The sequence below is a fragment of the Podarcis vaucheri genome, assembly GCF_965113315.1.
Source record: "Podarcis vaucheri genome assembly, chromosome: 14".
NCBI classification, from domain to species: Eukaryota; Metazoa; Chordata; class Lepidosauria; order Squamata; family Lacertidae; genus Podarcis; species Podarcis vaucheri.
The window spans coordinates 44756316-44784178 of NC_138752.1; the positions used below are offsets into that span (position 1 = coordinate 44756316).

The window sequence follows — 27863 nt, forward strand, 5'->3', positions numbered from 1 at the left end:
ACACTGTTTACCTTCCCGCAGGAGTGGTACCTATTTATCTACTTGCACTCTGACGTGCAAGGACCAAGCAACAGGAGCTCACCCCGTCATGGGGATTTGAACCGCTGATCTTCTGATCGGCAAGCCCTAGCCTCTGTGGTTTAACCGGGGTCCCTTTAACAGACATACCTTCCCCCAATGAACCCTGGGAATTGTACTTTACGGGCGCTGGGAATTCCAAACTGAGGGGGATAGGATGTCTCCTAACATCTCTCAACTACAATTCCCAGGGATTCTTTGGAGGGAGAGCCACGTGTTGCTTTAAACGTGCGGCCATGGTTAGGGCTGCACCGTTAAGGCTGCAAGGAACCCAGAGGGAGGAAGCCCCAGTGAGATCAGCGGGGCTTGCCTCCGAGCAAGGCGTGCGCAGAACCGCCGCTCTGCGCGAAAACAAACAACCCAAACACCCCGTTAAACAGCAGCCGCAACCGAACGATTGAGTCTGCGTTCCACTCGCGGCTCGCACTTTCGAGACCGCCCCTCGCCGCAGCGGCGCCTCCTGCCTCTTTGCCGACCGCCCCTAAACCCGCAGTTCCGCCGAGCCCCTGCCCCGCCCTCCGTCTCTTTTTTTAAAACAGACAACCCGGCGAACGCAGCGCCCCCTGCCGGCCCCCTGTCGAAGCCGCAGGGGCGGCGCTGGTCCCTGTGTGACCCAGAGCCGCGCCGGCCTTCGCCGGGGCCCCGGATGCAAGAGGCCGGGCGGAGCGGGGCACGTCATTGTTCCCCGACGCGGGCAAAGCAGGAGCAGGAGGGGAGGGAGGCGGAGCGGCCGGGCTGAGGCGAAAGGGGAGCCGGCAGCGCCGTCCCAGGTAACTGAAGCGGGGAAGGCTGAGGGGGGACGGCGGGAGCGTGAGGGGGGAAGGCGGGAGAGGGCGGGCGAGGGGCCGGGTGGGCTGCGCCGGGGAGCCGCGCCGGGCTAGGCCGCCCCCTCCGTCCCTCCCCGGGCCGGGGCTGCTCGGCGCGGCCCGTTCCCGCCCCCCTGCTGCTGCGGGAGCGCCCCCTCCTCGCCTCCTCAGCCGCCGCCTCCTCCGCCCGTCGCTTTTTCTCCCGGCGCTTCCCTTCCCGCCTCCCCACTAGGCCCACGCGTGTCCTGGCCCCGCCCCGCCCACTGCCATTTGCCTCCCCTCTTTCTCTCACGACCCCCCCCCCACTCCTCAGCCATCTCTGCCCCGGGGTGACCTCCGACCCCCACCCCCGCCTCGCGCCCCCCCCCAGCAGCCCCCGTTCCTCTTGCAAACGCCGCCCCCGCGCTCACACAGTGCTAGTGGGGGCTGGAGGTGGAGGCATTATGGGGCCCGAGGTTTGGGGCGTTGGAGATACGCGGGGGATGGGCTCTTGTGATACGTGCGTGGGCTTGTTTTCTGTGGCTGGGGGAGAATTGGGGGGAGCTTGTGAAATGCTTTCCCCCACCCTTCAGCCCCGCTTTGCTGCTTATATGGTTTGTTGGGGGGGGGGAGTGAGAGGGAAAGGAAGGGAAGGCAGTTGGGTGGTTTGGAGGGAATGAGGAGTGTATATGTACCTGTGTTTTATGTCTGTGTACTACTGTGTGTATTTCTGGTGTCGTATACACACACGTCCGCATAAAGTTGGTTTTCTTTCAGTGTGTGTCTGTATACTGGCAAGTGTGTGTGTGCATATATACGTTCCTATGCACATTTTATATATAGTTGGGGGTGCAAAGCGTGCGTTTCACACCACTGGTGTTGTGTACATACAGAGAGATGTATATACATTTGGCTTTTAGGGTATTAGTGTGTGTGTGTATTGCAGTGGCGTAGCGTGGGGGGTGCCAGGGGTGCCGGCCGCACCGGGCGCAACATTTGGGGGGCGCGTTTGGCCGGCCCTCCTTCGAGGAAGCAGGAACCCCACTGTCCTCGGACCTCCTCCGAAGGCTGGCGGTGGGGCGGAGAGACCTTCTCCCCGCGCCAGCCTTCGGAAGGCTGTCCTGAAGACTTGTGGTGGGAGCAGTGGCGTAGCGTGGGGGTGCAGGGGGGCCTGCTGCACCTGGCGCAACATCTGGGGGGCGCGCGGAAGAGACTCCAGTGCTAAAATCCACGGGTTAGGGGGCGCAAATTACTTGCCTTGCCCCGGGTTAGGGGGCGCAAATTACTTGCCTTGCCCCAGGTGCTGAGAACCCACGCTACGCCACTGGTGTATTGCATATACGTATATAGTCATTTTGCTTTGGCAGAGAAGTATGGGTATTATACATCCAATTCTTTGTGTGTGTGCACTTCTCTCTGTGCATATGGTTGTCAGAAGGCTTTCGAATAGTTTGCCCCACTCTTCCATTCTCTGTTTCAGCATGGTTTCGTGTGTGCATCGTAGCTGTCTAACACAGGGGTCAGCAAACTTTTTCAGCAGGGGGCCGGTCCACTGTCCCTCAGACCTTGTGGGGGGCCGGACTATATTGGGGGGAGTGAACAAATTCCTATGCCCCACAAATAACCCAGTGATGCATTTTAAATAAAAGCACACATTCTACCCATGTAAAAACACGCCGATTCCCGGACCGTCCGCGGGCCAAATTTAGATGGTGATTGGGCCAGATCCAACCCCTGGGCCTTAGTTTGCCTACCCATGGTCTAACTCCATCTCTAGGAAGGATTTGAGCTTTAGTGTGGAGCAGGGGCCTTGCTTCCTCTGACCTCCCATGGGGGGGCAGTTACAGAATTCCCTCTTTTCTTGGTCCCATATATACAGTGGTACCTCGGGTTGCCTACGCTTCAGGTTACATATGCTTCAGGTTACACACTCCGCTAACCCATAAATAGTGCTTCAGGTTAAGAACTTTGCTTCAGGATAAGAACAGAAATCGGGCTCCGGTGGTGTGGCAGCAGCAAGAGCCAAACTGGTGCTTCAGGTTAAGAACTGACCTCCAGAACGAATTAAGTACTTAACCTGAGGTACCACTGTACTGCTTTTTCTCCCATTTCCTTCCCAGTTTGTGAGTAGCCTACATTGTCTTTTTTCCTCACTTTGGCTGTCCACATGGGGTAAAGGGGGGGCCGTCCCCACACAACCGACCATTAGCCCCAGATTGTCAGCTTTCTTATAGAAAAAAGAAGTGCAGTCCTTCCAGCAGTTTGAGAGCTTCATCAGCTTCTGTGACAGGTCAGCTCCATCAAGCCTCCCTCTCCCCTCAGCTGTCATCTGGGGACATAAGGCACCTCCTGGCCCAGACTTGTGCCAGCTGGTCATTACAGAAACAACTCTTTAGAAATTGGTGCCTGAGTTTTTATTTTATTTTCCTCTGCCTGCCTGTTCCTTTCTCCTTGTGTATCATGTGGGCTGTTGTGGTTAAAAAAAAAAAAGAGAGAGGTGGGTAGGGACTGTCTTGTTTTGATTGTATGTAAATCAGTCTGAGGGCCTTTTTGGTTGAAGAGCAAGGATACAAATGCTCCAAATAATAAATAAAATATTTGTAGAACCAGAGATATTCTCATTTGTTTTGTGAGAAACTTGCCTGCTTCCACCTTTCAATTATGTTTATTCCTCTCCCTTGGAAAAATTCCTGTGGGTGCACATATCTTATTTCCCTCTGATTTGTAAGATTGTCTTCACTTTGCCATTTCCTTCTGGTGCCCCTGCTCATGCCCCTCCCGCTTGCTGCTGAAGGGGTGGGTGGGTTTGAAAGTCTCCTGTCATTCTCTATATAGTATTACTTCCTTTGCTTGGTTGCCATGGACACTACTTCTCAAATGAGTGATTCCTGTACTTTCCCTTCTTCTCATTCTTCCCCCTGTGTCTGGAAATCGGGCTTTGATGTGGTGGGGATGGGAATTAACAGAGACCCGGGTCCTTTTGCATCTTTTAGGTCCATAGCTTACGTGTCCACCTTTTCAGTCCAGTTCATCCTTTTGCCACATCTGATTAGACATGTTGCAGCAGCTGTTGCTGGGTTTGAACAAGGGTGGCGAATCTTGTTTCCCGCATGGACATTTTCTGTATGCACGCTGGCTGTGTGACATGTTGACATCAGGGCCGCGTTGCTCTGTATTTGGCATGAATGATATTATAGCAGCGGCACAATAGATTCCTGTGTAGTAGAGCTGGGAGGGAAAGTATCAATATGCCTCTTCTGTTCCTTGCAAAATCCACCTTCCCCAGGGAGGAATGCATCAAATGCTTCTACCTTCAGTAATATTAATTTCCAGGGATAGGGGAGATAGACATTTTACAGATATTCTACCTTCTGTGTGTACTGACTACCACGCCCCCTACTAAAAACCCATTTTATAGCTTCAGTAGCTGGAAACATACTACTTTAGGCTCTCCTGGCATAAACGATGCTTTGTAAGTATAAAATTGCAAACACAAATGTATCTTGAAGGCACCTTTAAAACACACAGAGCTGCCTCTTTGCAAGTAAATTGCTTCTTTCGGAATGGAATGTGTTAGAAGAACCAGTTAACTTTGTTGTAAAAGACCATAGTGAAATTAAATTGAAAGATTTAGGCACAAGGTCGACAATTGTGGGGGAAAGGAAACAAGAAGCTGGGGAGAATAAATAATTGAGAACAGAAATGGCGGCCAGTGGGGGGGGGGAGAGAGGGCTTGTGCAGAGAGAGGTTCTGAATCCAAAAAAAGTAAAACAAAATGGAACTACTGGGGGTAATTGCTGGGACTTTACATTCTTAATAGTCGGTGTTCTTAAAATAATTACAGCTTTTTAATGAGAGACCTGATGTTTCCAATTAAGGTATTTGATTTTATGGTAAGGTGTGCCCTTGTAAATGTGGTGTACAACATTTCTTCAAACAGACTGAAAATTGGGCAGTTACCTGTTGCTAAATGTTACTGAAGTTTATAGCTGAGCTGAGCCATCTATCCATCCACCTGCTATGCTATTCTAAAATATAATTTTCCATTATTATTATTATTATTGTTGTTGTTGTTAATTGTGTACCACCCTTCCTCTGTAAATATCAGGGCAGTTTCAACATAAAAATACAAGATAAAAAACATAAAATACACAATAAAAACAAAAACAATTAACCCCCTCCCCCGTCTGTATCCGCCATAAATTATCAGGAAATAAATTCTAAACACTTGATGCATTGCAATTTTTTGAACTTGTTAAAAAGCATAAATGTTGGCCCCTGCAATTTTCTCAGATTGGTCAGTTTTGTTACAGGAATGGGGACCCTGTGCCCTCCAGAAGTGCTGGACTACACGTCCCATAATCCCTGACCATTACCCATTGACTGAGGCTGATGGGAATTGGCATCCAACAACATCAAAAGGGTTCCAGGTTTCCTACCCCTGTAGTATTAATTGTTTTGTTCAATGTTTATAGCAGGGGTCAGCAAACTTTTTCAGCAGGGGGCCGGTCTACTGTCCCTCAGACCTTGTGGGGGCCGGACTATATTTTTTGTCGGGGGGGGGGTGTGAATGAATTCCTATGCCCCACAAATAACCTGGAGATGCGTTTTAAATAAAAGCACACATTTTACTCATGTAAAAACACACTGATTGCCGGACCATCCGTGGGCCAGATTTAGAAGGTGATTGGGCTGGAAACAGCCCCGGGTCTTAGTTTGCCTAACCATGGTTTATAGCAACTGTTGAAGGTCAATTCACATTTTCATGTGGTGCTTTTAATTCAGGCAGTCTTTGACTTGCAGATTGCTTCAGAATACCAGTGATTAGAATCTTGCACTTTCACAAATCGCTCAGTCTCCCATCTGAAACACCATTCACACACACTGACAATTTTCTTACACGGATATAACCGCAATATGGAACTGGGGCGCAGTTTGGAGATCTGGAAGGCAAACTCCTATGCATAGGTCAGGCTGACCAGTGACCCTGGGTTTGTGTGTTTGTTTGTTGTGTACTTTGTGTTACAGTGGTACCTCAGGTTACATACACTTCAGGTTACATACGCTTCAGGTTACAGACTCCGCTAACCCAGAAATAGTACCTCGGGTTAAGAACTTTGCTTCAGGATGAGAACAGAAATTGTGCTCTGGTGGTGCGGCGGCAGCAGGAGGCCCCATTAGCTAAAGTGGTGCTTCAGGTTAAGAACAGTTTCAGGTCTTCCACTGCCTCCCGCAGTTTAGTCAAACTCATGCTGGTAGCTTCAAGAACACTATCCAACCATCTCGTCCTCTGTCGTCCCCTTCTCCTTGTGCCCTCCATCTTTCCCAACATCAGGGTCTTTTCCAGGGAGTCTTCTCTTCTCATGAGGTGACCAAAGTATTGGAGCCTCAGCTTCAGGATCTGTCGTTCCAGTGAGCACTCAGGGCTGATTTCCTTAAGAATGGATAGGTCTGATCTTCTTGCAGTCCATGGGACTCAAGAGTCTCCTCCAGGACCATAATTCAAAAGCATCAATTCTTCGGCGATCAGCCTTCTTTATGGTCCAGCTCTCACTTGCATACATCACTACTGGGAAAACCATAGTTTATACGGACCTTTGTTGGCAAGGTGATGTCTCTGCTTTTTAAGATGCTGTCTAGGTTCGTCATTGCTACATAGTGCATGCCATTTGTCTTACTTGCTTTGAGTCATCAGGAGCTAACTGCTATGCAACCAGCTTCCTGTTCTTTGTATTGTATTCTACGTTGGGTAGATTGACCTACAGAAGCTGAGAGTCCTGCTATGAAGCAGGTGATTAGACTAGTCCCAGGGCATGGTCTGAGGGCACATAATTCAGGACCTTTGCTGAAGTTAAGCAGGTCTGGTCAGTGCCTTGACCGGTGACTACCTGGGTCAGTGTTGTATAGGCTGAGTTTGGGGAGACACAGCATGTGTCATAAGCTGCCTGCCCACTTCTTGGTTTGATTGCTACTCCCAGGGAGCAGTGAACTGGAAGCAGAGCAGTATGGCTTGTTAAGTCAGATCAGAGACCTCTCCCATGAAAGCTGATCTTAGGCCTGTTGTCTTGGGAACAAGTCTCACTGAATTTAGTAAGGCCTACTTGCCAGTAAGTAAGCCCACGTGAAGTAACTCACCATCCAGTCACGTAGGATTGTGTAAGACTTGCAGGTCCCACCCGATTGAAATCAGTGGAAGTTACACAACACTAGTCGCTGATTGGGTACCATTTAGGCACACGCCACGTTCTGTGGCTTATTAGGAGTCATAAATATTTTCTCTTAATGTGTTGTTGGCAACAGTATTGAGAGCCATGCCATTTTAACAAGAAAGTGCTTGTGTAAATAGTGAATCACAGCTACTGCGCTGTAGAATTACTTTTCACTCTTTTGTGACAATTTCCTCTTTGCCTTTTTTCATTATTGTTACATTTCCCAAGTGGTGATGAAGCATCCTTGTTTCCTAGAGGAGAAAAGATGATAAACCTCTTTTTTTCTCCTCTTCCCCCCCTGCCCCACCCCGCTGCTTAATGGAACGTACTCTTTGTCTGGATTCGCATCTGTGTTTGTTGTCGGATAATCTTATCTGAGCAGTTGACAGTTTTGGAGTAGTCTCTTATTACTAGGTTTGCTCCAGGCACCTCCGGAATGATGCACTTGGACTGTAGTTTACTATCTTCCAAATGAATTTTGGCTGCTGTGTTCATTCTCTTCTATAAACAATTCTCTCAGATGACTTGCAAGTGAACTCCTGCTCAGCAATTGTGTTACTGACTTATTTGTACATCGAGGGCTCCTTGACCTTCTGCCCCTTCCTCCCCGCGCCCTTTCACATTGTACCTTTTCCTAGTTAATAGGGGGGAGAGAATTGCGCTTCCAATGTGCTCTTCTTTCATTGCTATTCCCATTAAGAACGAACAGACACATGCAGGAAATGAGTAAATACTTAAGCATGTTTAGTGTTGGTGCAGAGATGTGCTTCTCAGTATGTTTCTGCTACGTTATTGGGCAATTTTGGTAACCTGAGCCCTGTAATTCCAAAAGGAAACCAGATTTAATAGGGAGCTCTGAGAATGTGTTGTTTAACAGAGCAATGAAAGCTGTTAGATTTACTTTATGTAACCTCATATGTGTGAAACACTTCCAGTAACCTTCAGTTCTCAGTTACTGTCAAGCCAATCTCTGGGCTTTGTGTTGATCTAGACACCCAGAGAGATTAGATTTGCTTAAGATCTCTCTGGTTTCAAAATACAGTAGGGAGTTAGTATAGTACATGCTACAGTTAGCCCTCTCCAGCAGTTCCTTTCACTAACATGGGCTCTTCCTGCCTGCTGGATCCTCCCTCTCTCTGCTTCCCTCCCAAACTCAAAATGATATGCACTGGTGGGACATTACTGGCTGCATTACTATAATATTGCCTTTAGTCCAGCCTTGCGTGCGCCATTCTCTTAGCACACGAAGAAATTGCCCATGCCAGCAGTTGAATTGCAAGCTAAACTAGCACATGCTGCAATTGGTTTCCTCTGCCTGGAGTAGTGTAGCACTACTACTCTTTATTTTAGCCTTTTACAGCCGAAAGACAGTGTCACAATCAGAGCTGCTACAGCACTATTGCAGCTGTGTGTACACTCCCCACTTTTCAGCCTTCAAGACAGAAAATATCGTATGGATGGCAGCAGCTCTAGTGCAGCATTTATGTGTTTATTTAAATGAGGATATGCAATGCTAGGGTAGCTGTGTGACCATACCCTCTTTTGACGTTAACACCAGAAGGAATTGGGAGAGCCATAAATTTGGCATCTTCTGCAATGCAGCACCGTCTTTCCAAGTTGGGAACTGAGATAATGCAGGCTGCAGCACGTTGCCATGGTCAGGCTCAATTGGTAGGCTGATATGAGACAGATAATTAATTCTGAGACTAATATTAACACAGAGAGCCCTGTGAACGTCAGCATCATCAAGTAGATGGATGGTGCTGTTTGGCCCACCATCCACCATGAGCCAGGGTTGGCCAAGGATGTTGCAACTAAGCTAGTTCTTCCTCCTCCCTTTACCCCCTATATCTAGAGATTGAAGCAGCCATTTAGGGAACTGGAATACTTATATTGCCCTGGGGGGGGGAGCATTAATCCAAAGAAACTGCCATGCCACACAATGTCATGTGCAATGGCTTCTTAAGTACCTATTTGTATGCAACTTGTTTATAAAAAATAATACCGGTATTTAACGTGTTATGAAAACAGGCATGGCAAAAAGAGGGGCTTGTGGTTCTTAAATGCTTGATTAGGGTCAATCCAGTCTGGCAAGGTGGGATTTTTTTTCTTTTCCAATGTGCTGCTGCTGATACTCACACATGCCTTAGGCCATACTGAATCCTGCAATCTGTCACTTCTAGAGCTTTCAGCGGGCAAAGTCTGCCCTACATGGAAGCCTTAGTGTTCTCTGAAACAATGGACAGGTGCTGAAGCACCTTGTCACTTTATGCAGGACACCTACTGAGTTGCAAGCAGCTTCCTTGAAAAACCAAGTGAGCCATCATTTCTGACCTTGCAGCAGTGTTAGAAGCTCAAATATATAAGCTAGGTGCCAAATGGCACCTTAAACCTAGGTTGCGGTCATCACAATGGATTTGTGTATTTGCCGGAGAGGTTGGGGGAGCTGTAGAAGCACCTCTTGGGGCAGCCTGACCGGCCCAGTGTGGCCACTCCGAGACATTCAGCGACTGCCTCAAGAGAGATTATGTGGGTGGGTGCTACTTGGGAATATTGTGCTATGGCCAAAGGACCAGTCCATTTCTTTTGTTTGAGGAGTTCACGTTTCCTTGATTGAGTTTCCGTCATGTATAAAAAGAACTGTGTGTTGTCTACTTAGAAAGTGAATCAAGATTTCTATTCCTTTTGCCATGCATCCACAATATGTTTCTCTCTCTTTCTCTCTCGGTTTTACAGAGATGAACAATGACCATAGTTGACAAGACGTCTGAGTCCTCAAAGCCTTCGGCTTCTGAGAAGCAGCCTTTCAGCTCCGTGGCACCAGCTTCTGGAGAAATGGACTCGGGCTCTGCAGGATGGGGTGCTGTGTCTTCTTCTTTAGAAGCTCCAAAACACAAAATATCTTTGGGGCCAGTGCCAGGAGCTGCAGTGTACTCTAATTCATCAGTACCTGATAAATCCAAGCCCTCGGCTCAGAAGGATCTGTGTAAGTAAAGCTGCTCTATTAACAAAGAGAGAAAAAAGAGAATACACACTGAAGCTTCTTACGATTTTATTTTGTTTATGAAATTCACATGCTCACCCATCAATAAACATTCCTTGGTCTGATTACAAACAAGAGAAAAATACAATGCACAATAATTAAAACCAACACTAAGCAGTAAAACATAGCAACCAGAACACTTGGATTTGCAAGCTACTTCCATTGTCAGAAGCAGAATACACCTGAATACCAGTTGCTGGAAACTGCAGGATGGGGAGATGGCTATTGCACTCAGGCTTCCCGGAAGAGGCATCTGGTTGGCCATTGTGAGAACAGGGCGTTGGACTAGATGGGCCACTGGCATGTTTTATCAGTCTCTTCTTACGTTCTTAAGCCTATTGTGCAACTCGTGCAACCTTAATTTTTGAAAATTTGTTCCACCTGTGGCAAGAGCCAAAGGAGAAAGCCATATTCTCCTATTGCAGTAGTTATGCCACAGTTACCTTGGTAACTATAAACAAGGCACAGTTAGCAGTTGGGATGAACCATTAAGCACATTAAAAATGGTATTGATTGAGAATATGATTAAGAAGATTTTTATACGTCGTAATAGTGTTTTTCAATATTCATTTTTTAAAAAACCTGAAACTGGCAAGCATAATATTGAGAAGCATTCCTGTGTAGGAAAGAAGAGGGTGCCTCTTCTAAGAAGCTGCCTGCTAAGATACACATGCACATTCTATATAAACAGAGAAAATGCTCCTTTTCTTTTGTGGCGCTGGTGTGAAGAAGTGGTCAGAGTGTTGGACTAGGAGACCAGAGTTCAAATCCCCATTCAGCTGTTAAGCTCTCTGGGTAGCCTTGGATCAGCCAGTCACTCTTGGCCCAGCCTGCCTCACAGAGTCGTCAGGGTAAAATGGGAAGGAAGAGAACCATGTACTTGAGCTCCTTGGAGGAAAGGTGGAATAGAAATATGGGGGGAAAGGGAAAAACCTGTGATACGCATGCCCAGTATATCAGTAGAACAAAATGCAAAATACTATTAATCACCTAAGATTTCTTCAATACTTAACATTTTTAACACTAAAAAGATACAGCGTTCAGATCAGGAAGGTAATTAAAATGGGCTTTTTCTTTATCTTTACTATTGTAAATTACTTATTTAAAAGTGGTTCCACACACACCCTGGGCCACCTTTTAGCTGGAGCTTCCCAAACATCATTGTCCTTTGTTCCAAACATCATTGTCCTTTGCTTCAGTATATTTAAAATGTGTCTTTGGTCTTCAGCCGCTGTTGGTGACGGCATCACTGCCCCGCAGAAGGTCCTCTTTCCGGCAGAGAAGATATGCTTGAAATGGCAAAAAACACACAGAGTTGGAGCCGGTCTCCAAAACCTTGGCAACACATGCTTCCTCAACTCTGCACTGCAATGTCTGACCTACACCCCACCTCTTGCCAACTACATGCTTTCCCATGAACACTCCAAAACCTGTGAGTATATTTTAACGTTTGTCACACTTTCTCTAAAAATGTGGACAATATTCTATGATTCTAAATATGGCAGGCTTCTTAAGAACATGGTCTATTAAGTTAAAAGCAGTGTAAAGCAGTTCCTATGGAACCTAAATTAGTCGTGCCTTTTAACTGCAGTAGATCTACTCTTGAGTATACACCCCTGTGTTTTTACTATCCTGAGCTGTAAGTGCTGCTCAAATTATAGGTATGAATGAAGGCAGGTGGGTGAGAACCAGCCCATTTTTGTTAGGCCTCACACATGTCATATAAAATTGCTTTGCTTACTAAAGCTGCTCAGGATTTGTTAGATCCTGAGAGTGGTGTCTGTTGCTTGTTTTGGAGATAATTGCATATAATATGTGTCCTTTTAAAAATTCATCCCTTTCCCCCTTGGATGTAAATAATTTTGCTCCTTGAAGCAATTGCAATGACTTATCCTTGAAGCAACGTTTGTTTGACTGACTGCTTTTTGTGAGCTGCAAAAAGGTTTGTCCAATTGTTTGTTTTATAATACAGGATGGGTATTTTTCCCCTGCCCCCCTTTCTTTTCAGGTCACGAACAAGGATTTTGCATGATGTGCACCATGCAAGGTCACATCACCCAGGCGCTTTCAAACTCCGGCAATGTCATCAAGCCTATGCCTGTCATAAATGATCTTAGACGTAAGCGTTTATCTTCTTTGACATCTAGTATGCTTTAAACTACATAGCGTCTGCATGACATGTAAACCACAAAGCCCACCACAGCGTAAAGCCATAGATTGTAGCCTACCAACTTTCCTAGTTTTGCCATCTTAGGCAGGCAACAAAAACAGGAGGGATGTTGTGCCCCTGATGGGTTTGAGTTCAGTTTGGTAAGTTGCAGGTTGTGTAAGCCTGACTTTTATATCAGGGTGGGGGACTGTCAGCCCGCAGACCAAATTTGGCCCACTAGGCCATTTTCCAAAACCATGCCCACATCTGATGTCATATGTGATGTCAGATGTGGGCTGGTAGAGATGTGGTTGGATTGACAGCCCCACACAGCCATTGCCTGGGGAAAGCAGGATTGAACTCTGTGCATCAGCTGACGTCAGATGGGTGGTTCCACCCACCTGTTAAAGTTTACCTGCTGGGTGTGGGGAGGTAAAGATCTGGTCTGCTGGGCCAAAATGTTTTGCTACCTCTGGTTTATGTGATATATTCAATGTAACTTCTTTCTTTGCATGTTAGGAATAGCAAAGCATTTCCGTTTTGGCAATCAGGAAGATGCACACGAATTTCTACGGTACACCGTTGATGCTATGCAGAAAGCATGTCTGAATGGTAGCAACAAGTAAGTTGTAGCTGGGAGTAGTACACCCCCACCCCCGGAACTATTATTGTGTTTGTGAAATCTCTTTTGACCTAAATTACCTACTTCTGTGATTTGTTTTTAGATTGGACAGACATACCCAAGCTACCACATTCATTCATCAAATATTTGGAGGATACCTAAGATCTAGAGGTAGGTTCCTAAAACACCAAGATCTTAGCGTATTGTTGACATTCTGTCTTGTTTGAGTGCTGTTGAACTCTGGCTTCGATCACGGTATATTATTCTAAACTTCTTTTTTTCCGTTTCAGTAAAATGTATGAACTGCAAAGGAGTTTCAGATACTTTTGATCCATACCTAGATATTACATTGGAGATAAAGGTATGCCAATTTGCAAAAAGAAAAAGCTTTGTTTAAATCTCCAACAGCCATGCAGTTTGGTTAGATTAGGCATGTGCTTTTCTACTCCAAAATATAAGAAAGCTGCCAATGGGGTTAGTTCCATTCCATTCAGTAAAGCTGGGGGGGGGGGACTTTTTACAGCCCAGGGGCCACATTCCTTCATGTACAGCTTTCTGGGAACCACATGCAAGTGATGGGTTGGGACCAGAGGCAAAAATTGGATCAGGCAGCTATGTGACACTTACCTTTGCACAACAGATTATGTTGTAGCAATAGTCAGCAGTTTCTGCCCACACAGCTCTTCATCCTCCATCCAGGCAAGCAAGAAACATTGGGTTGTAGCCGGTGCTAGTCCTACTCAGAGTAGACCCATTAAAAGTAATGGACGTAGCCAGGATTTTTGCTGGGGGGGGCAGAACCTCAGATTTGTATTGATTTAGGAGGAAGTTGCCCCCTTGCACCTCCCCCTTGGCTACGCCCATGGACACAGCTAACAGATGGCTTAATTTCTGCGGGTCTACTCTTAAGTAGAGCTTAATTGGAGACAACCCGTTATCACAGCTCAAGAGCACATTCCAGCCAGACAAAAGCACTTGAGGTGAGCACGTGAGAGTCCCGTGGGCCAGACTTAAATACTTGGAGGGCCGCATTTGGCCCCAGGCCTTAGAGTCCCCATCAATCCCCACAATGAAGGCTTGTACTCCAAAAACTGTCTTCGTCATTGTGTGCATGAAAAGTACAGTGGTGCCTCGCAAGACAAAATTAATTTGTTCCGCAAGTTTTTTCTTCTTGCGAGTTTTTCATCTTGCGAAGCACGGTTTCCCATAGGAATGCATTGAAAATCAATCAATGCGTTCCTGTGGAAACCGCCTTCAGACCAGGTCCGGGGACAGTCTGTCCCCCGACCTCTTCTGAAGGCTGGGGGGGGGGGGACAAGGGCTTTTCTTCCCACCCCCAGCATTTTAAAAAACCCCGGGACAGCGGAGGACTTCTCCGCTGTCCGGGGCGATTTAAAAGCCTCTGGGAAGGCAGGCAGGGGGGACAAAGACTTTCGCCCCCCGCCAGCCTTCAGAAGAGGTCCTGGACCTCTTCTGAAGGCGGGCGGGGGGCGAAAGTCTTTGCTCCCCCCCCCCGCCTGCCTTCAAAAGCCGTCCGGGACAGCGGAGAAACACAGTGCGTTTCTCCGCTCTCCCGGGAAGGCAGGCAGGGGGGAGCAAAGACTTTTGCCCCCCGCCGGCCTTCAGAAGAGGTCCTGGACCTCTTCTGAAGGCCGGCGGGGGGCAAAAGTCTTTGCTCCCCCCCGCCTGCCTTCAAAAGCCGTCCGGGATAGCGGGAAGCGCTTCCCTGCTATCCCGGACTGCTTTTAAAATGCTGGCGGTGGGGAGCAAAGCCTTTCGGCCCCCGCTGGCCTTCCTGGACCTCTTCTGAAGGCCGGAGGGGAGGGGAGGCTTTGCTCCCCACCGCCAGCATTTAAAAGAGGTCCCCGGAGATTTCCCTATGGGCTTTCTTCTTGCGAAGCAAGCCCATAGGGAAATTCGTCTTGCGAAGCAACTCGCAAACGGAAAACCCTTTCGTCTTGTGGGTTTTCCGTCTTGCGAGGCATTCGTCTTGCGGGGTACCACTGTAAATGTTTTCCTGTAACACGAGACCTACTTCATTAGACCAAAAGGGCCAAGTAGTTTAGCATCTTACTTCCCACAATGACCAACCAGATTGTTCCAGGAAATCCACAAGCATGGCATGAATGCAAGAAAGCAGGCTCTTGTTGCCTCCCCTGCCAGCAACCGGCAATCAGGGGCATCACCTCCCTCTCAACATGGAGGGTTCCATATAGCTGTTGTAATTAACAGACATTGACAGGTCTTTCCTCTGAGTATGTTAGTGGCCATCAGCATACCTTGTGGCCGTGAGTTCCATCATTTTCTCCATTTCCAGTGTTCTAGGGTGAGCTTTGCTTACGAAGCAAAAATGAAACCATGCACGCACAAGATGGAGCTGTTTTGGGGGGAACCCCAAGGTTTGGAGGAGTCCAAAAGTCTTAAAGTGGGGAGGAACTCAGAAAGAGCTCAGTGAGGACTGAGCATGCTTATTGGCTGTGGAATGCTGACTGATTGTTGCGGGAGGGGAAACAGAAAACTGGGAGAATGGACAGGAGCACTCTGCAGTTTTGTTGCAGGTCCCCTTGGATAATTTTAATTTTTTATTGTTTGAAGAAGTATTTTCTTCAATAAGTACTTCAAGAAGTATTTAGGTGGCATGCCCCCTTCAAAAATGGTTTTATGACGTTTAAAACCATGGAAATGATTTTACAATGTTTGTAGTTTGGGGGATGATAGATAGAGATGACTTTGGAATGCCTAATTCAGTGATTTAATGCATTTGATAGTTGGAAGAGTGTCTCCCTTTAAAATGCACTGTGAAGATTCTGCCATGAACTAGAGTTAGCTTGGAATAGTTTTATTTGCGACGCTCACTTCAGTTCTCCTCTTCCTCTTTTTCTAGTCAGCTCAAAGTGTTAACAAAGCTCTGGAGCAGTTTGTCAAGCCAGAACAGCTGGATGGTGAAAATGCCTATAAATGTAGCAAGTAAGAAGAAATAAATTTAACGTGTTTCTCTAATAAAATACCTATTTGTCATATGAATCTTACATGGTTTAAAAAAAGTTTGGCTTTCACTTAATGTGCAACTGCAGGGCAAAATGGCATTTGCTAAATTATTTATCCCTGATATTTAGTGATCTGTGGTGTAGCAAGCTTTATTTTGACACTTGTTTGCGTATTAAAAGCAATCCAAATTCATTGAGGACAACTGGAAGTTGTATTTTCTCCTCCCCATTCTCAGAAACAAATAAACGGGGCATTAGAAGAGCAGCTTAAAAATACTGTTCCTGGCAACCCTGAGACCATTGGAGGAGAAAATATCTTAAACTGTTTTTCATAAAGCTTTTTAAAATGTTCCCAGAATTTATGTCGTTGCTGCCCTGGGCTCCTTTGGGGGTAAGGGTGGGATATAAGTTGAATGAATGAAAAATAAGAACAGCGCTGGCTCCAGGTTTTCAGAAGCCCATGGGTCGTCTTGCCGTTGTTTGGAGGCATTGCTGGTCCTCTGCATCACGGTTGGTTGCAAGACAGGGCTAATGAATAAGCAAATAGTGGCACCTTTCCTTCTCGCCACTGTTGTTTCCTTGCTTGTCCCCTCTGGCCCACAGCAGGTGACAAGCAGCTGGCAGTGAAGAAGAGGATAGGAGCCCAGGCATGTGGGAGGCGGGAAATGGCAGGGGCATTTTATTTTCTCTTTGCCCCAACCTTCTTGAATCTGCTGTTGTGAATGGACATAATTTATTTATGAAAATCTGAGCCTGCATATACTAGTTCAAATAGGGCAGGCAGTTGTTTGAACTTAGGGAAATGGGATAACACCAAATGAAAATAGCCTCGAAAGCTGAACTGGATGTCCTCTGCTTATGTTTTAGGTGTAAAAAAATGGTTCCTGCATCAAAGAGGTTTACAATACATCGGGCTTCAAACGTACTCACCTTGTCCTTGAAACGGTTCGCAAATTTCAGTGGTGGCAAAATTACAAAGGTAACACAGTGCTACAACTGGATTGGATTTTATAGCCCCAGATATAAATATTGACGCATGTTAAAATGCATTCTGCCGCCTGGAAGCAAATATTGTGAAGGACGATATAAAAATGGTTTTATATTCTACTAATTATGATATAGTACAGGAACAGCAAAGTATAGGTTTAAAAGCAACACAGAATGTACATATAGGTGTACATCTTTTCGTCCAAGTTTCTAGAAACAAAAGTTGCCTTCAGCAAAGATAGTGGACACCTGTTGTATCCTAACAGGAATATTTCCACAGAACAGAGGGGGCCACATTAGAAGCCCAGCTCCAACCTGCTACAGATCAGGCTTCTGATACCTTGGGAGCTTGAAAGAGAAACTGTCCTGCAGAACACAGTGAACTACTAGGTATAAAAGAGATAAGGCAGTTTCCCAAGTAACTTGGTCCTGAGATGTATAGGGCTTTTTATGTTTATACCAAAACCTTGTTCTGCTGAATTGAGAAAAATGCAAGTGTTTTCCCCCCTTTCATTTCTGTTTAGGAGGTGAAATACCCAGAGTATTTGGACATTCGGCCATATATGTCCCAGCCAAATGGAGAGCCAATTATTTATGCATTGTATGCAGTTTTGGTACATACTGGTTTCAGCTGTCATGCAGGACATTACTACTGCTATATAAAGGTAAATATTATTTATAAGAGTCATGATACAAGAGGAAAAAGGAATGGGGAGGGAAGAGGAATCAACTGCCCGCTACTGGTTACATAAAACTATGTAATGTGGAATTGTCACTGCAGGAGAGAATTCTGGGAGGGGAGGCACCAGCTAGCAGTGGAGGGAAGCTTGCAGTCACCTCCTCCCTCAGATTCAGCCTAGTGGATTGGCTGCTGGTGGAAACAGTTCTGGGAATGGAGGAACTAAACAGCAGCTGATCCCAGTCCGGCTGACGGAGGGGGCTCCACTCTGTTGCCTCTCCCTTTAATGCAGCCAGTTTTTTAAAAATAAAAATTTTCCATTTAAGAATTTCTTTTCCTTTTCCTTGCACTGAAGTCTTTGTTCAGTGTGTTTGCAGGCAGGCACTTTTTGTGATTTATCCTCCTTTGGCCCCTTCCCGTAAAAAGGTTGTTCTTTATCCCTCTTTTTTTTTGTCCTTTTGAAAGAGGCCCGTTGTTGTTGCTTTCTAGATGGGGCTTCTCTTCTGCACTACTGAGTCTTAGCACTACCCAAAAACCTCCCATTAATTTCACAGCACCATAGAGTTGTAAAGGAGCAAAAGTCCAGCTAGTCCAACCCCCTGACCAAAAGACAAAGACAAGCCTACCTATGCAATCTGGATCACAGTTTGCTGCAAAGGAAAGAAAGTGCTTGTGGAGCCGAGAGCTCCAGAGGACTCCCAGCAAGTAAGTGTGGAGGGACAATGTGTTGGCGATGGACTGTGAAGCCTTGGGTTCAAATCTCCACTCAGCTGTGAGACACTTGCTGATTGGCCCTGGGCAAATTCCTCTTTCTTTCTTTCTTTCTTTCTTTCTTTCTTTCTTTCTTTCTTTCTTTTTCTGTTTTTGTTTCTCTCTCTCTCTCTCTCTCTCTCTCTCTCTCTCTTTCTCCCTCTCTCTCTCTGCCTCCCCATCTGAAATCCTGGAGATCTGCTGCCAGTCAGTGTAGACAATACAAAGGTAGATAGATCAATGCTTGGTATATGGCAGCTTCCTATTTTCCTAAATACCTGCCTCATAGACTTGTTGAAAGGATAAAACGTGATACCCCCATGTATACCTTTCCCAATTCATTTCCAGAAGAATAAAATCGGGGGTAGCCTCATAAGCCCAGAATTAAGGAGATGGCAGTGAGGAGTTAGAGGGCAGAGCTGTATCCCCTAAGCTAGTCTTCTGTCCTCAGGTTACTATCCCATTGCTAGTAAGATTCAATTGCCACTGTGGTCAGCTTTGGTATTGGGGGGGGGCATGTTTCATCCTTTGCCTCAGCAGCAAAATATCTTAGGTGTAACACAAAGGTAACACATGCGAAGCTAGGTAGGGGAGGCAGATAAAAGGAAGGACATGTTCTCTTCCTACAGAGACATCTCAATAGTCCTCTTGCAGCCCTCAGCTGCTGCAGAATACTTGCATGTTGTAATTTTAGTTGTTTGCATCTGTTTTAGCTGGGCTGTTAGGAGGTCATTGCGCCAGGACAGAGTGCCAGGGATGGTTTCAGCAACTAAAAAATATGTTGTCTTCCATGTCATAAGCAAGGCCCCTAGCAAAAGCAAAGGGCTGTTTTTCAGTGTAGTGGTTTTCACGCTATGTTTCAGGGAACTCTAGGGTTCCTTGGAAGTTTATTAGGAGTTCTTGAATAAGTAGTGCAGCAAACGGCAGACAACTAGGACATACTTCCTTGGAAGACAGTTTGTCCGCCACTATTTATTTTCTCTTGCAATGTTCAGCCACAAGTGTGTGTGTGGGGGGGGTATACTTTCTGTTCATGCAAGACAACTATGAAGCTCAGTAGGCCTGTGACTTGGAATTCCACATGATCTCTGAAGCAGCTCTCAGAAACGTTTGTGATCCAGCTCTGTGAATCTGCCACCCTGAAAGAAGAGAGGGGTGGAAATAAGTGGTGTGGGTTTTTTGGATATATATTTGTATTTACTAAAAGTTTTCATGCAAACGTAACATGACATTACAAACAGAGAGAAGACAACAGAATTTCAGGAGAGTGGAGATACTAATACATGAGTGCTGATTAATCTATAATGTTGAGGTCATCATACAAGCCCAGGGGCAAGTTGTTCACTAAACAGCTAAGCATGTTTTTGAGGTGGTGTCAAGTTGTTTTCTTTAGTAGGTATGCAGGTTTTCTGGAAATTTTTTGAGTTGGGAAATTTTCCTGTGCAAATCACTGGCCAATTTGAATCAGAAAATGTTCTGATGCCCTAGAATGTGACTTAATTTATCATGCTTATTTTACTTTTACTTGATAAGAGGAAAGTTGAATCACTTTGACTGCGATGCTTGCCTAGTATTTATTTGCATTTATTTTCCTAGTATTTATTTACAGTTGGCATCTGTTCATTATTAACATTGAAACCGATTTTATTTTTGGTGGAAAAATGAACAAAAATGAAGCACTGGGGGGGGGCAGGATTCCACCCTGCATCTCTCTGATTCCAAGAGGTTGTGATCTGTGTTGCTCCCTAGTGTCACTAATCTTGTGTGTTTTTTCAGTGGGTTGTATCCACCTAAAAAAATGTGTGTTTGTGTGTGGAGGGGATGGGACTTCCCCAGCCTCCCTTCCTCCAACCCCTCTGGAAAATATTTAGGGATGGTGTGCAGGGGGTAGACGGAGAGGAGAAGTTTTGCAGAAGTTGTTTTGTGTGCAGTGATTTAGATGTATACAGTTCAGTGTAGGCAAGGCTCAAGTGGGCTAGAAGATGCTGCAGGCAGGCTGGAGCCCAGTACTGGATCTCTCCAAGAAAGGTTGAGGGCAGGCTGTCCCTTAGAGACCCAACAGCACTGGGAAGGTCAGGGTTTCGGATCCCTGCATTACCGGGCTGGGCTGGTAACAAACTTAACAGGGGTGAAAGGCATCTGGGTGAAAACAAGCAGACATTCAAAGTAGACTGGTAATGACTTTAGACACATGTTGTCTGTCCTGATAACAAACACAGCTTATGTGTATTCAGATCACTTTGACCATCATGATTTAGAATACATTTCTGTCTGCGCTGTTGGGGGTCAGTCTCATCCTAGAATTTCAGAAGCATCCTGCTGTGGCAGTACAAAGAGAACAAGGAGCGTAGGTTTTTTTTGCACTCAACACCTGACTCTAGCATGCCAGCAAATCAAACGCTGCTGCTCACTTGGCATTCTTGTCTCCTCGCTTGCCTGCCTGTTGCTGCCATCCCTATCTCCTACTGGGAAACCCCGCTGCCAGACACCTGAGACCTGAAGGGAAAGCTGCACAACCTCTTCTGTCTGGGGCAGTCACCTGCTGGAGGTGGTAGGGGCAGCAGCAGCAGTTGCAAGACTCTGCATTCAGTTTGCCATGTACAGTTGGTGTGCAGACATGGAGTTCACAGGGCAGTGAACATTCTTCTGTATCGGGTGGCAGAAGGGGGGTTTGGAGGTACTGGTAGATCTCTCTGTGTTTGATAGTAGGTCAGGAAGGGTCTCTTGCCTATCAGCAGCAGGCTTCTGCACTGCCTAGTGCCGTACAGTTTGTTTAAAACTACCACGCCCATCAGCCCCAACAAGCATGGCCACTGGTCAGGCATGATTTAAGTTGTAGTCCAACAACATCAAGAGGGCATCGGGTTGGAGAAGCCTGCCCAGTTAACAAAAGCAGGTAGAAATGCACATTTAAAAAAGTTTATTTTTAAGCTTTTCTATAAAATATAAATTATTTGCCGCTCTAGTTTTGTGTTGGGATTCCTGATTCATAGTAACTCAAGTGTAGATCCTGGTTTCTTTAATTCATTGTGTGGCTCATGGAGTACACAGCGATTCGGATAGTTGGCTGTACTTTCAGCGCCACCGTTTTACATCTGGTTCTACCACTGCAGGCTCCAGCCTCTATTTCGCACCTGGCTCCAATTTGTGGACCTTGAGATTCTAGTGAAACAAGAATACTAAACAAGGTCGCTAAACCTTGAAGTCTGGCCACTACTGCTCTGTAATTGATTTTCAGCCTGAGCTGTAGCATAAGGAAATTTGACTGTTGTTGAAGCAATACAAGGTTAAGGACTAATTGTAATTGGATGGTGGCTGGGTGAAAAGGGCCCTGCTCATTGTAACTGTGTATATAATCCTATTGCTTTCTCTCTGAGCAGGAAAGAGAAGCAGCTGTCTGTTGCTTGGATACACAAGAAAATCCTTGTGTTGTGTTCCTCTTAGCCCGTTCCTTGCCTTGAAGCTGGTTGTCATCTCTTATTGTTTTTCTGCAGTAGCCTTGCCTCTGCCCAGATTCCAAAGCCTCCTCACAAATTTCAGCTTCACTTGGTTTTCATGTTCCTGGTTCAGTTGAAGGTCGGATTCTACAGAGTGAGGGACCACCTTTCCCAACATGTGCTTCTGTGGGCCAGACCCCACTCCCTTGTATTTTCATTGCATATCAGCCACGTGGAGCTGGGCCTTAATTGTCATGGCCACAGGGCTGTGGAATCTGTCCTTCATGCGGGTTTAGAACTGTTCTTCTGGAAAGCGTATAAAATCCACTTATTCTGGAGTTCATTTGGTCAACTTGGTGGCAGCCATTTCTAATTTGACAGTTGTTGACTGCTAGATTGCTGTTTTCCTGTGAGCCTCCTCACGGGGTGAAGAACTGATTCCTTAAGCCAGGAATGAGGAACCTGTGGCCTTTCAGATGGTGCTGGACTTCTAACTCCCATTGATCCCAGCCAGCATGGCCAGTGGTCAGGAAAGATGGGATTGAACAGCTTCTGAAGGACAACGGGTGATGAACTGCTCATATGCAAGGCTTGCTTTCACATGCCAGAGGAGATTAAATGGAAGATTCTACGTTTAATATTAAACCACAGTTGCCTGTTATGACCAGACGTGGAGAACTCCCATGGTTCATAAACCATGGTTTGATCCTGGTTTGTTTGAACTAAGTAGACTTCAAACAAGAATGCCCCGAATTTGAGCTTGACAAGTAGCTGTGGTTAGTCAATCAGAAATGGATTCCTCTGATCTCTTCTTCCTGATATGTGATCTTCAACTTGCACACAGAATCCAAACCAGCCGCATTGTCTTTTGCCTTGACTTGTCTTTGTCAGTAAAAGCAATAATTTATAAACATCATTATACAGTTAGCAGGGTATAAAATTAATCTACAAAAATCTGTGGTACCAGCCTAAACAGAGTTTAGGAATTCTTGGACTAGCAAATTGAGAAACTAGGACTAGTTTCTGTGGCAAGAAAAATCAGTATGTTTTTTTGGACTGGTGGCACTAGGCTATCTGTCTGGCAATAATACCAAGCTAAGTAAAAACATTTCTTTTCTTCAGTTAGCAAAATGGACTCCAATTTAAAATGCTGACATGCTTTAAAATGTACATTTCTGGGTAGAATAAACGTGATCAAGATATCTGTTCCCCCACAATTCATTTTCTTATTTTGTAATGTACCAGTTGTATTGTCAGTTAAGGTGTTTGAGTAGCCGAATAAACGCAACAGATTTATTTGTGCTGCCAAAAAAATCTAATTTCAAAGTCGTACAAGACTCTTGGGGGGGGGGGAGAGGATGATTTATGCCAGACACTAGAAACTTCATACTAATCCTCTGAAGTAAGATTGTTCAAAAACAGTCTGAAATGCTGTTTTGTTAGTAAAATTAGCTGTCAGCTGCAAGTCCCAGGATGCATTTATTTCAGCTATTGAAATATAGCATCCAGCAGTATCTTGGATGAAAAATAATTTTTGTTTCTTGTGGTGATAAGCCTGAACAGTTTCATCCTGTGTAACTGCCTATGTCTTGCCTTTATACTTGATCATGTTTTTAGCTTAACTGTCTGTAGCCCTTAGTTATTTTCCTTTTTTCTGATTATCGCTTCGATCATTTCCTGCACGGTGACATGCCTTGAGTATCTCATCAATATGTGATGTGGTAGACTCAATTCTTAGCAATAAAGATCCCTCCTGAGTGGTCTAGTCACTATAGGCATAGCCACTTGCAGGCACCACACACACAAAAACTTGTTCACAACCAGCCTTTCTCCCCCCCCCCCTTTATGGTTATAGAATAGAATTATAGAGTTGGAAGGGACCCTAAGGGGTCATCTAATCCAACTCCCTGCAGGGTGGCCATCTTTGTTTAGGGAAGAGGCATGTGAACAGAGGCTCTGAGCATGGGCTTCCTTGTAGTTACTGCTGTTGCTGGGAAATGTACTGAGGTTTTAAAACTGTGTAAGCTGATAAATACACAATGGGTTTTTATCAAAACAGGAAGGGCAAGGCCTCTGCTATTCCCTCGAATTTTTGGACTCGGTTAAAGGGGCAAAAAACAAGAACTCTGAAGGTATGTTATACCTGGCAGAAATGAATGGAAGAAGCCAGATTTGTCTCAAATGGTGAATTCTTTAAGCTGCTACATCTCAAACGTTTTGCACCGAACCCATCTGAAATGTGGGCAGTGTGCGGCACTTAACACACAAATAACCCTCTCTGCCAAATTTCAGACAGTTGGGACAAATCTTACGGGTTTTATTAACATAATAATGTCCAGGCTTTATAATGGTAGGATGCGATTTGACCTATCCAGCATTACTGTCTTGTGCCTGTAGAAATGTGATCCTGCCCTTGTGACGTGGAATAATTTGGGAGGACTAAATGGCCAGTATGGACTGTGATAACTTCAGAATCGTCCTGTTTTATTTGTTGCACTTAAATTCTTCCTTTTCTCCAGTGAGCTTAAAGCAACACATGTGATTTTATCCTAAGAATTCCGCAGGCAGGCTGGGCTAAGAGAGAGTGACAGTCACAGCTGACTGATGATTTGAACCTGGGTCTCCCTAGTCCAAGACATGTGTGCACTGTTGCACCCCACTTCCTATGCCTTTCAGTAGGAACATACCATGGACCCTCCAGATGTTGCTGCAGTGCAGTTTCCATCATCCCAGACTGATGGGAGCTGGACCCAGCAACATCTGGACAGCCACAGGTTCCCCATCCCTGCTACGGACTTCTAGCATAGATCTTGCTCAAAAGGAAGCCTTCTCTAAAACATGAATTCTGTGGGAATTCCTCCCATTCCTTTTGCTAACCTACCAAACTTTACGTCATCTCCACATTTAACTACTAGTAGTACAGCAATATGGTGCACTTCTTTCACATTTCTTCCACCGGAGGGCAGGCTTTCTCTTGCTGCCTGGTCCCATTTTTCAATTAAGATTGGGACATTTTGTTTCTAAATATCATAAATCCACTTGATGTTAGTGCTTTCCAGTTCCCTGTCCCTATGTTAGAATCTGGAGCATATGAAATCAACCACTTACATTGCTCAGAAGCGTGAGAAATTATGGATATAAATTATTCAGTGTATACTGCTGCTGGAATTTTGATGCGTGAAATTAAGTACATCACACTGGGAGACATCAGTGGATATGGTGTATGGTAATATTAGGTGCACTTAGCAGCTTTGTTTATGTTGATAATAGGGTACAGTTAACAATTATGCCTGTTACAAGGTCTTACAAATTATGTGGATGCATGGAGCAAAAAAGTTGGACGGAAAAGATGCCAAAACTTGAATGCATTATTTGGGGGCAGAAGAGAGATTATGGTTTCCTGGCATATTATAAACAGTCTACTTATGCTGTTTACTGTCCCTTAAAAATATATATAGGAGATTGATGAACTCTTAGTCAGCTTTTAACTTTTCCACTTTACTTTCTCTTTCAACTTGGCATTCTGAAAATTCTGATCTCAAAGTGCCATCAAACACACAAATTTCTCTTCCTGCTTCTATCATGTCTGCTGGACATGATACCTAGTATGCTTGCGAGATGGAATAATTTGGGAGAACTAGCTGGCCAACATAGGCTGGACTGCTTCAGAATTTGGTCTACCTTCCTATGATATCTCAGGAATTAAATCCCTTGCTCCTCAGCTGTGTGAACTTTCCCCAGGACCTTTGTTCCATTTTGCAGGCACTTCTTTGGTCCTGCCACCATCTGATATGGTGGGCAGGTACCTGGCAGAAGAAGGCCTTTTCAGTTGTGGCACCAAGACTTTCATGACCCACTGGGTTTTTAATGGAAAGGAGATGTAGAACTGTGTGCCATCTGTGTTATGATGACAGGAAATTCCAAAACTCTGGATGATGTCCTCCCAGCGATTCCGCATAGATGTTAAAGACTACAAATGGGTGTGAGCAACACCTGGTGGGGAGGATGGAACCAGAGTCAGAACTGGCACAGGAGCTGAGCCAGGAAGCGCAGGAGATTAATGATCTTGGAAGGGAGCTGTTAACCCAGCAAATGTCCAGAAAAGACATAGAGACTGCCATCTCCATCTCTGTCACTGCTTGCAGTGGCGTCTTTGTCCTCCTCCCACATAGACCCTTCTAAATAGAGCCCTGGTGATAGAGCTTTCTTGGCAACCAGATGAACGTTCCTCTGGTGACTTTGGGACTTCCCATTAGCTCTATTGCCACCTTCGCTCCTGAGGTCTAAGTTTGGTGTTGGAGAAATTGGTGATTAAGGCCAGACTTAAAATGGGGAGGCGATGCAGTGTCTCTTAGGCTGCCCTTGAACTACTGTGGGTTCCTCCTGGTCTTTAGCTGGGGTAAGGTCATCTGCATCTTCCTCTGCAGAGGTCTGAAGGATGCGTGTTAGATGGGATCCTGCTACTAGGGGATAGAATAAAACTATGTTGGACAGACCTAGGAGGCCTGTAGCACCACTTCCAGGAAGTGCCCACCATTCATCAGTTCCTTTCAGCCACATCCTAGAAAGGCACTTCTGGAGCTATTATTGCCAATATTGAAAGTTGCAGAGGTCCATCAAAATAATACTATTTATATGCCGCCCATCTGACTGGACTTCCCCAGCCACTCTGGGCAGCTTCCAACAATTATAAAACTGTGGTGGGACATCAAACCTTAAAAAGTTCCCTATACAGGGATGACTTCGTATGTCTTATAAAAGTCAGGTCGTTGTTTATTTCCTGGACATCTGATGGGAGGGCATTGAGCTACTAGTCCACCAAATGTTTTATTATGCTTCTATATTTGTTGGAAGCTGCCCAGAGTGGCTGGGGCAACCTAGTCTGATGGATGGGGTACAGATAATAAAACTATTAGTAGTAGTATTATTAAATGTTCCTGGACTCTTAACTTCCATCAGTCGCAGGCAGAGGGTAATGGGAGAGGTAGCCTTTTTTTTCTGTAAACCGTTTTGAGGTGTGTGTTTGTTTGTTTTACGATCAAGGGGCATATAAATTTCATGAAATAAATAAATATCCAGCAACATCTGGAAGGCCGCCAGTCCCTCATTCCTGATCTAGATAATCACATCATCCTAAAATACTTTGAGATGTCACTGTGCTCAAGCACTGCGTAAAAACACTGCCATGTTGTAACCAGTTGCAAAGATGACAATAATGTTTTCTTCTTCTTTTTTGCAGGCCAGTAACGGGCAGTGGTACCAGATGAATGACTCCACCGTCTCAAACAGTGACATCAGGACTGTATTGAATCAACAAGCCTACGTACTTTTTTATATCAGGTATATGCAAGTTGATTTCCCTTGCGCTGTGCCTGCATCACTGTTAGTTATGTCTAAAGCCTTTTGGTTTTTGAGAAATTATTCCTAATTCAAGGGCTGAAATTGGGGCAGGCAGAAAGAAGGTCTATCTACTGGTCGAAATCTGGGTGGTTTGCCATAGATCGGCAAGGGTTTCCGACTACCAAAGATTGTAGCAACAGCAGGAGCAAGCAAAAATGTGCTGGTTTTTTAAAAAATGTGCTGATTTCTCCAGCCTTACTTGTCTCTGAAGCACGTGTGCTAACTGCTGTCTTTCTCACCAAGCCTTCCTGTAACTCTGTTGGCCAGTGTTAGTACATCTGGTTCAACCACCTTAAAGACCACAACTGTGTACTTGGCTCCAGTTGGTAGACATTGGGTTTCTAGTTAAAAAAGGAAGATTTCCACAAAGTTGAAGTTTACCCACTCTTGGCTTAACTTGAAGCCTGTTAGCCAGACAATTCTAGTCACTGGATACAAATACCCTTCTGCACTCATTGACTCTTCGGCATCTGGCACACGGATTTTGGGGGAGCTGGTTCAAGCAGAGACACAAACCCACCAGCACTTGCTGTTTAGCCACTTGGGTAACCTAAATTGGTTGACATCCCTCCACAGTCATTATGGGGTGTTGCCTTGCAAGGAGTGAAAGCAGTCTTGCAAATACGTCAAAAGCATGTTATCTGCCTTTCCTTTTCTGTTCTTTGGGCAACTTGTGTAGCAAGTCTGCTATGGTGTTTTGGCAGCTGCTGCTAGCCATAGCAGTGTGGTGTAGTGGT

General features: G+C 45.4%; 1 protein-coding gene across 2 annotated transcripts in view; it reads left to right on the forward strand.

Annotated features, from left to right (window-relative positions):
- The first annotated feature begins 672 nt into the window (after positions 1-672).
- USP42 (ubiquitin specific peptidase 42) overlaps positions 673-27863 on the forward strand; it is a 43683-nt gene continuing 16492 nt past the window's right edge. Inside the window, exons 1-11 of one of the 2 annotated variants that reach the window (XM_082199620.1) lie at positions 673-848; positions 9809-10058; positions 11344-11547; positions 12124-12234; positions 12784-12886; positions 12990-13057; positions 13177-13247; positions 15771-15853; positions 16741-16852; positions 17385-17525; positions 26966-27066. In XM_082199620.1, coding sequence (XP_082055746.1) covers positions 9818-10058; positions 11344-11547; positions 12124-12234; positions 12784-12886; positions 12990-13057; positions 13177-13247; positions 15771-15853; positions 16741-16852; positions 17385-17525; positions 26966-27066 — 1235 coding nt within the window. In that variant the 5' untranslated portion in view covers positions 673-848; positions 9809-9817. The remainder of the gene's footprint in view (positions 849-9808; positions 10059-11343; positions 11548-12123; positions 12235-12783; positions 12887-12989; positions 13058-13176; positions 13248-15770; positions 15854-16740; positions 16853-17384; positions 17526-26965; positions 27067-27863) is intronic. The other variant, XM_082199619.1, reaches the window with a different exon arrangement.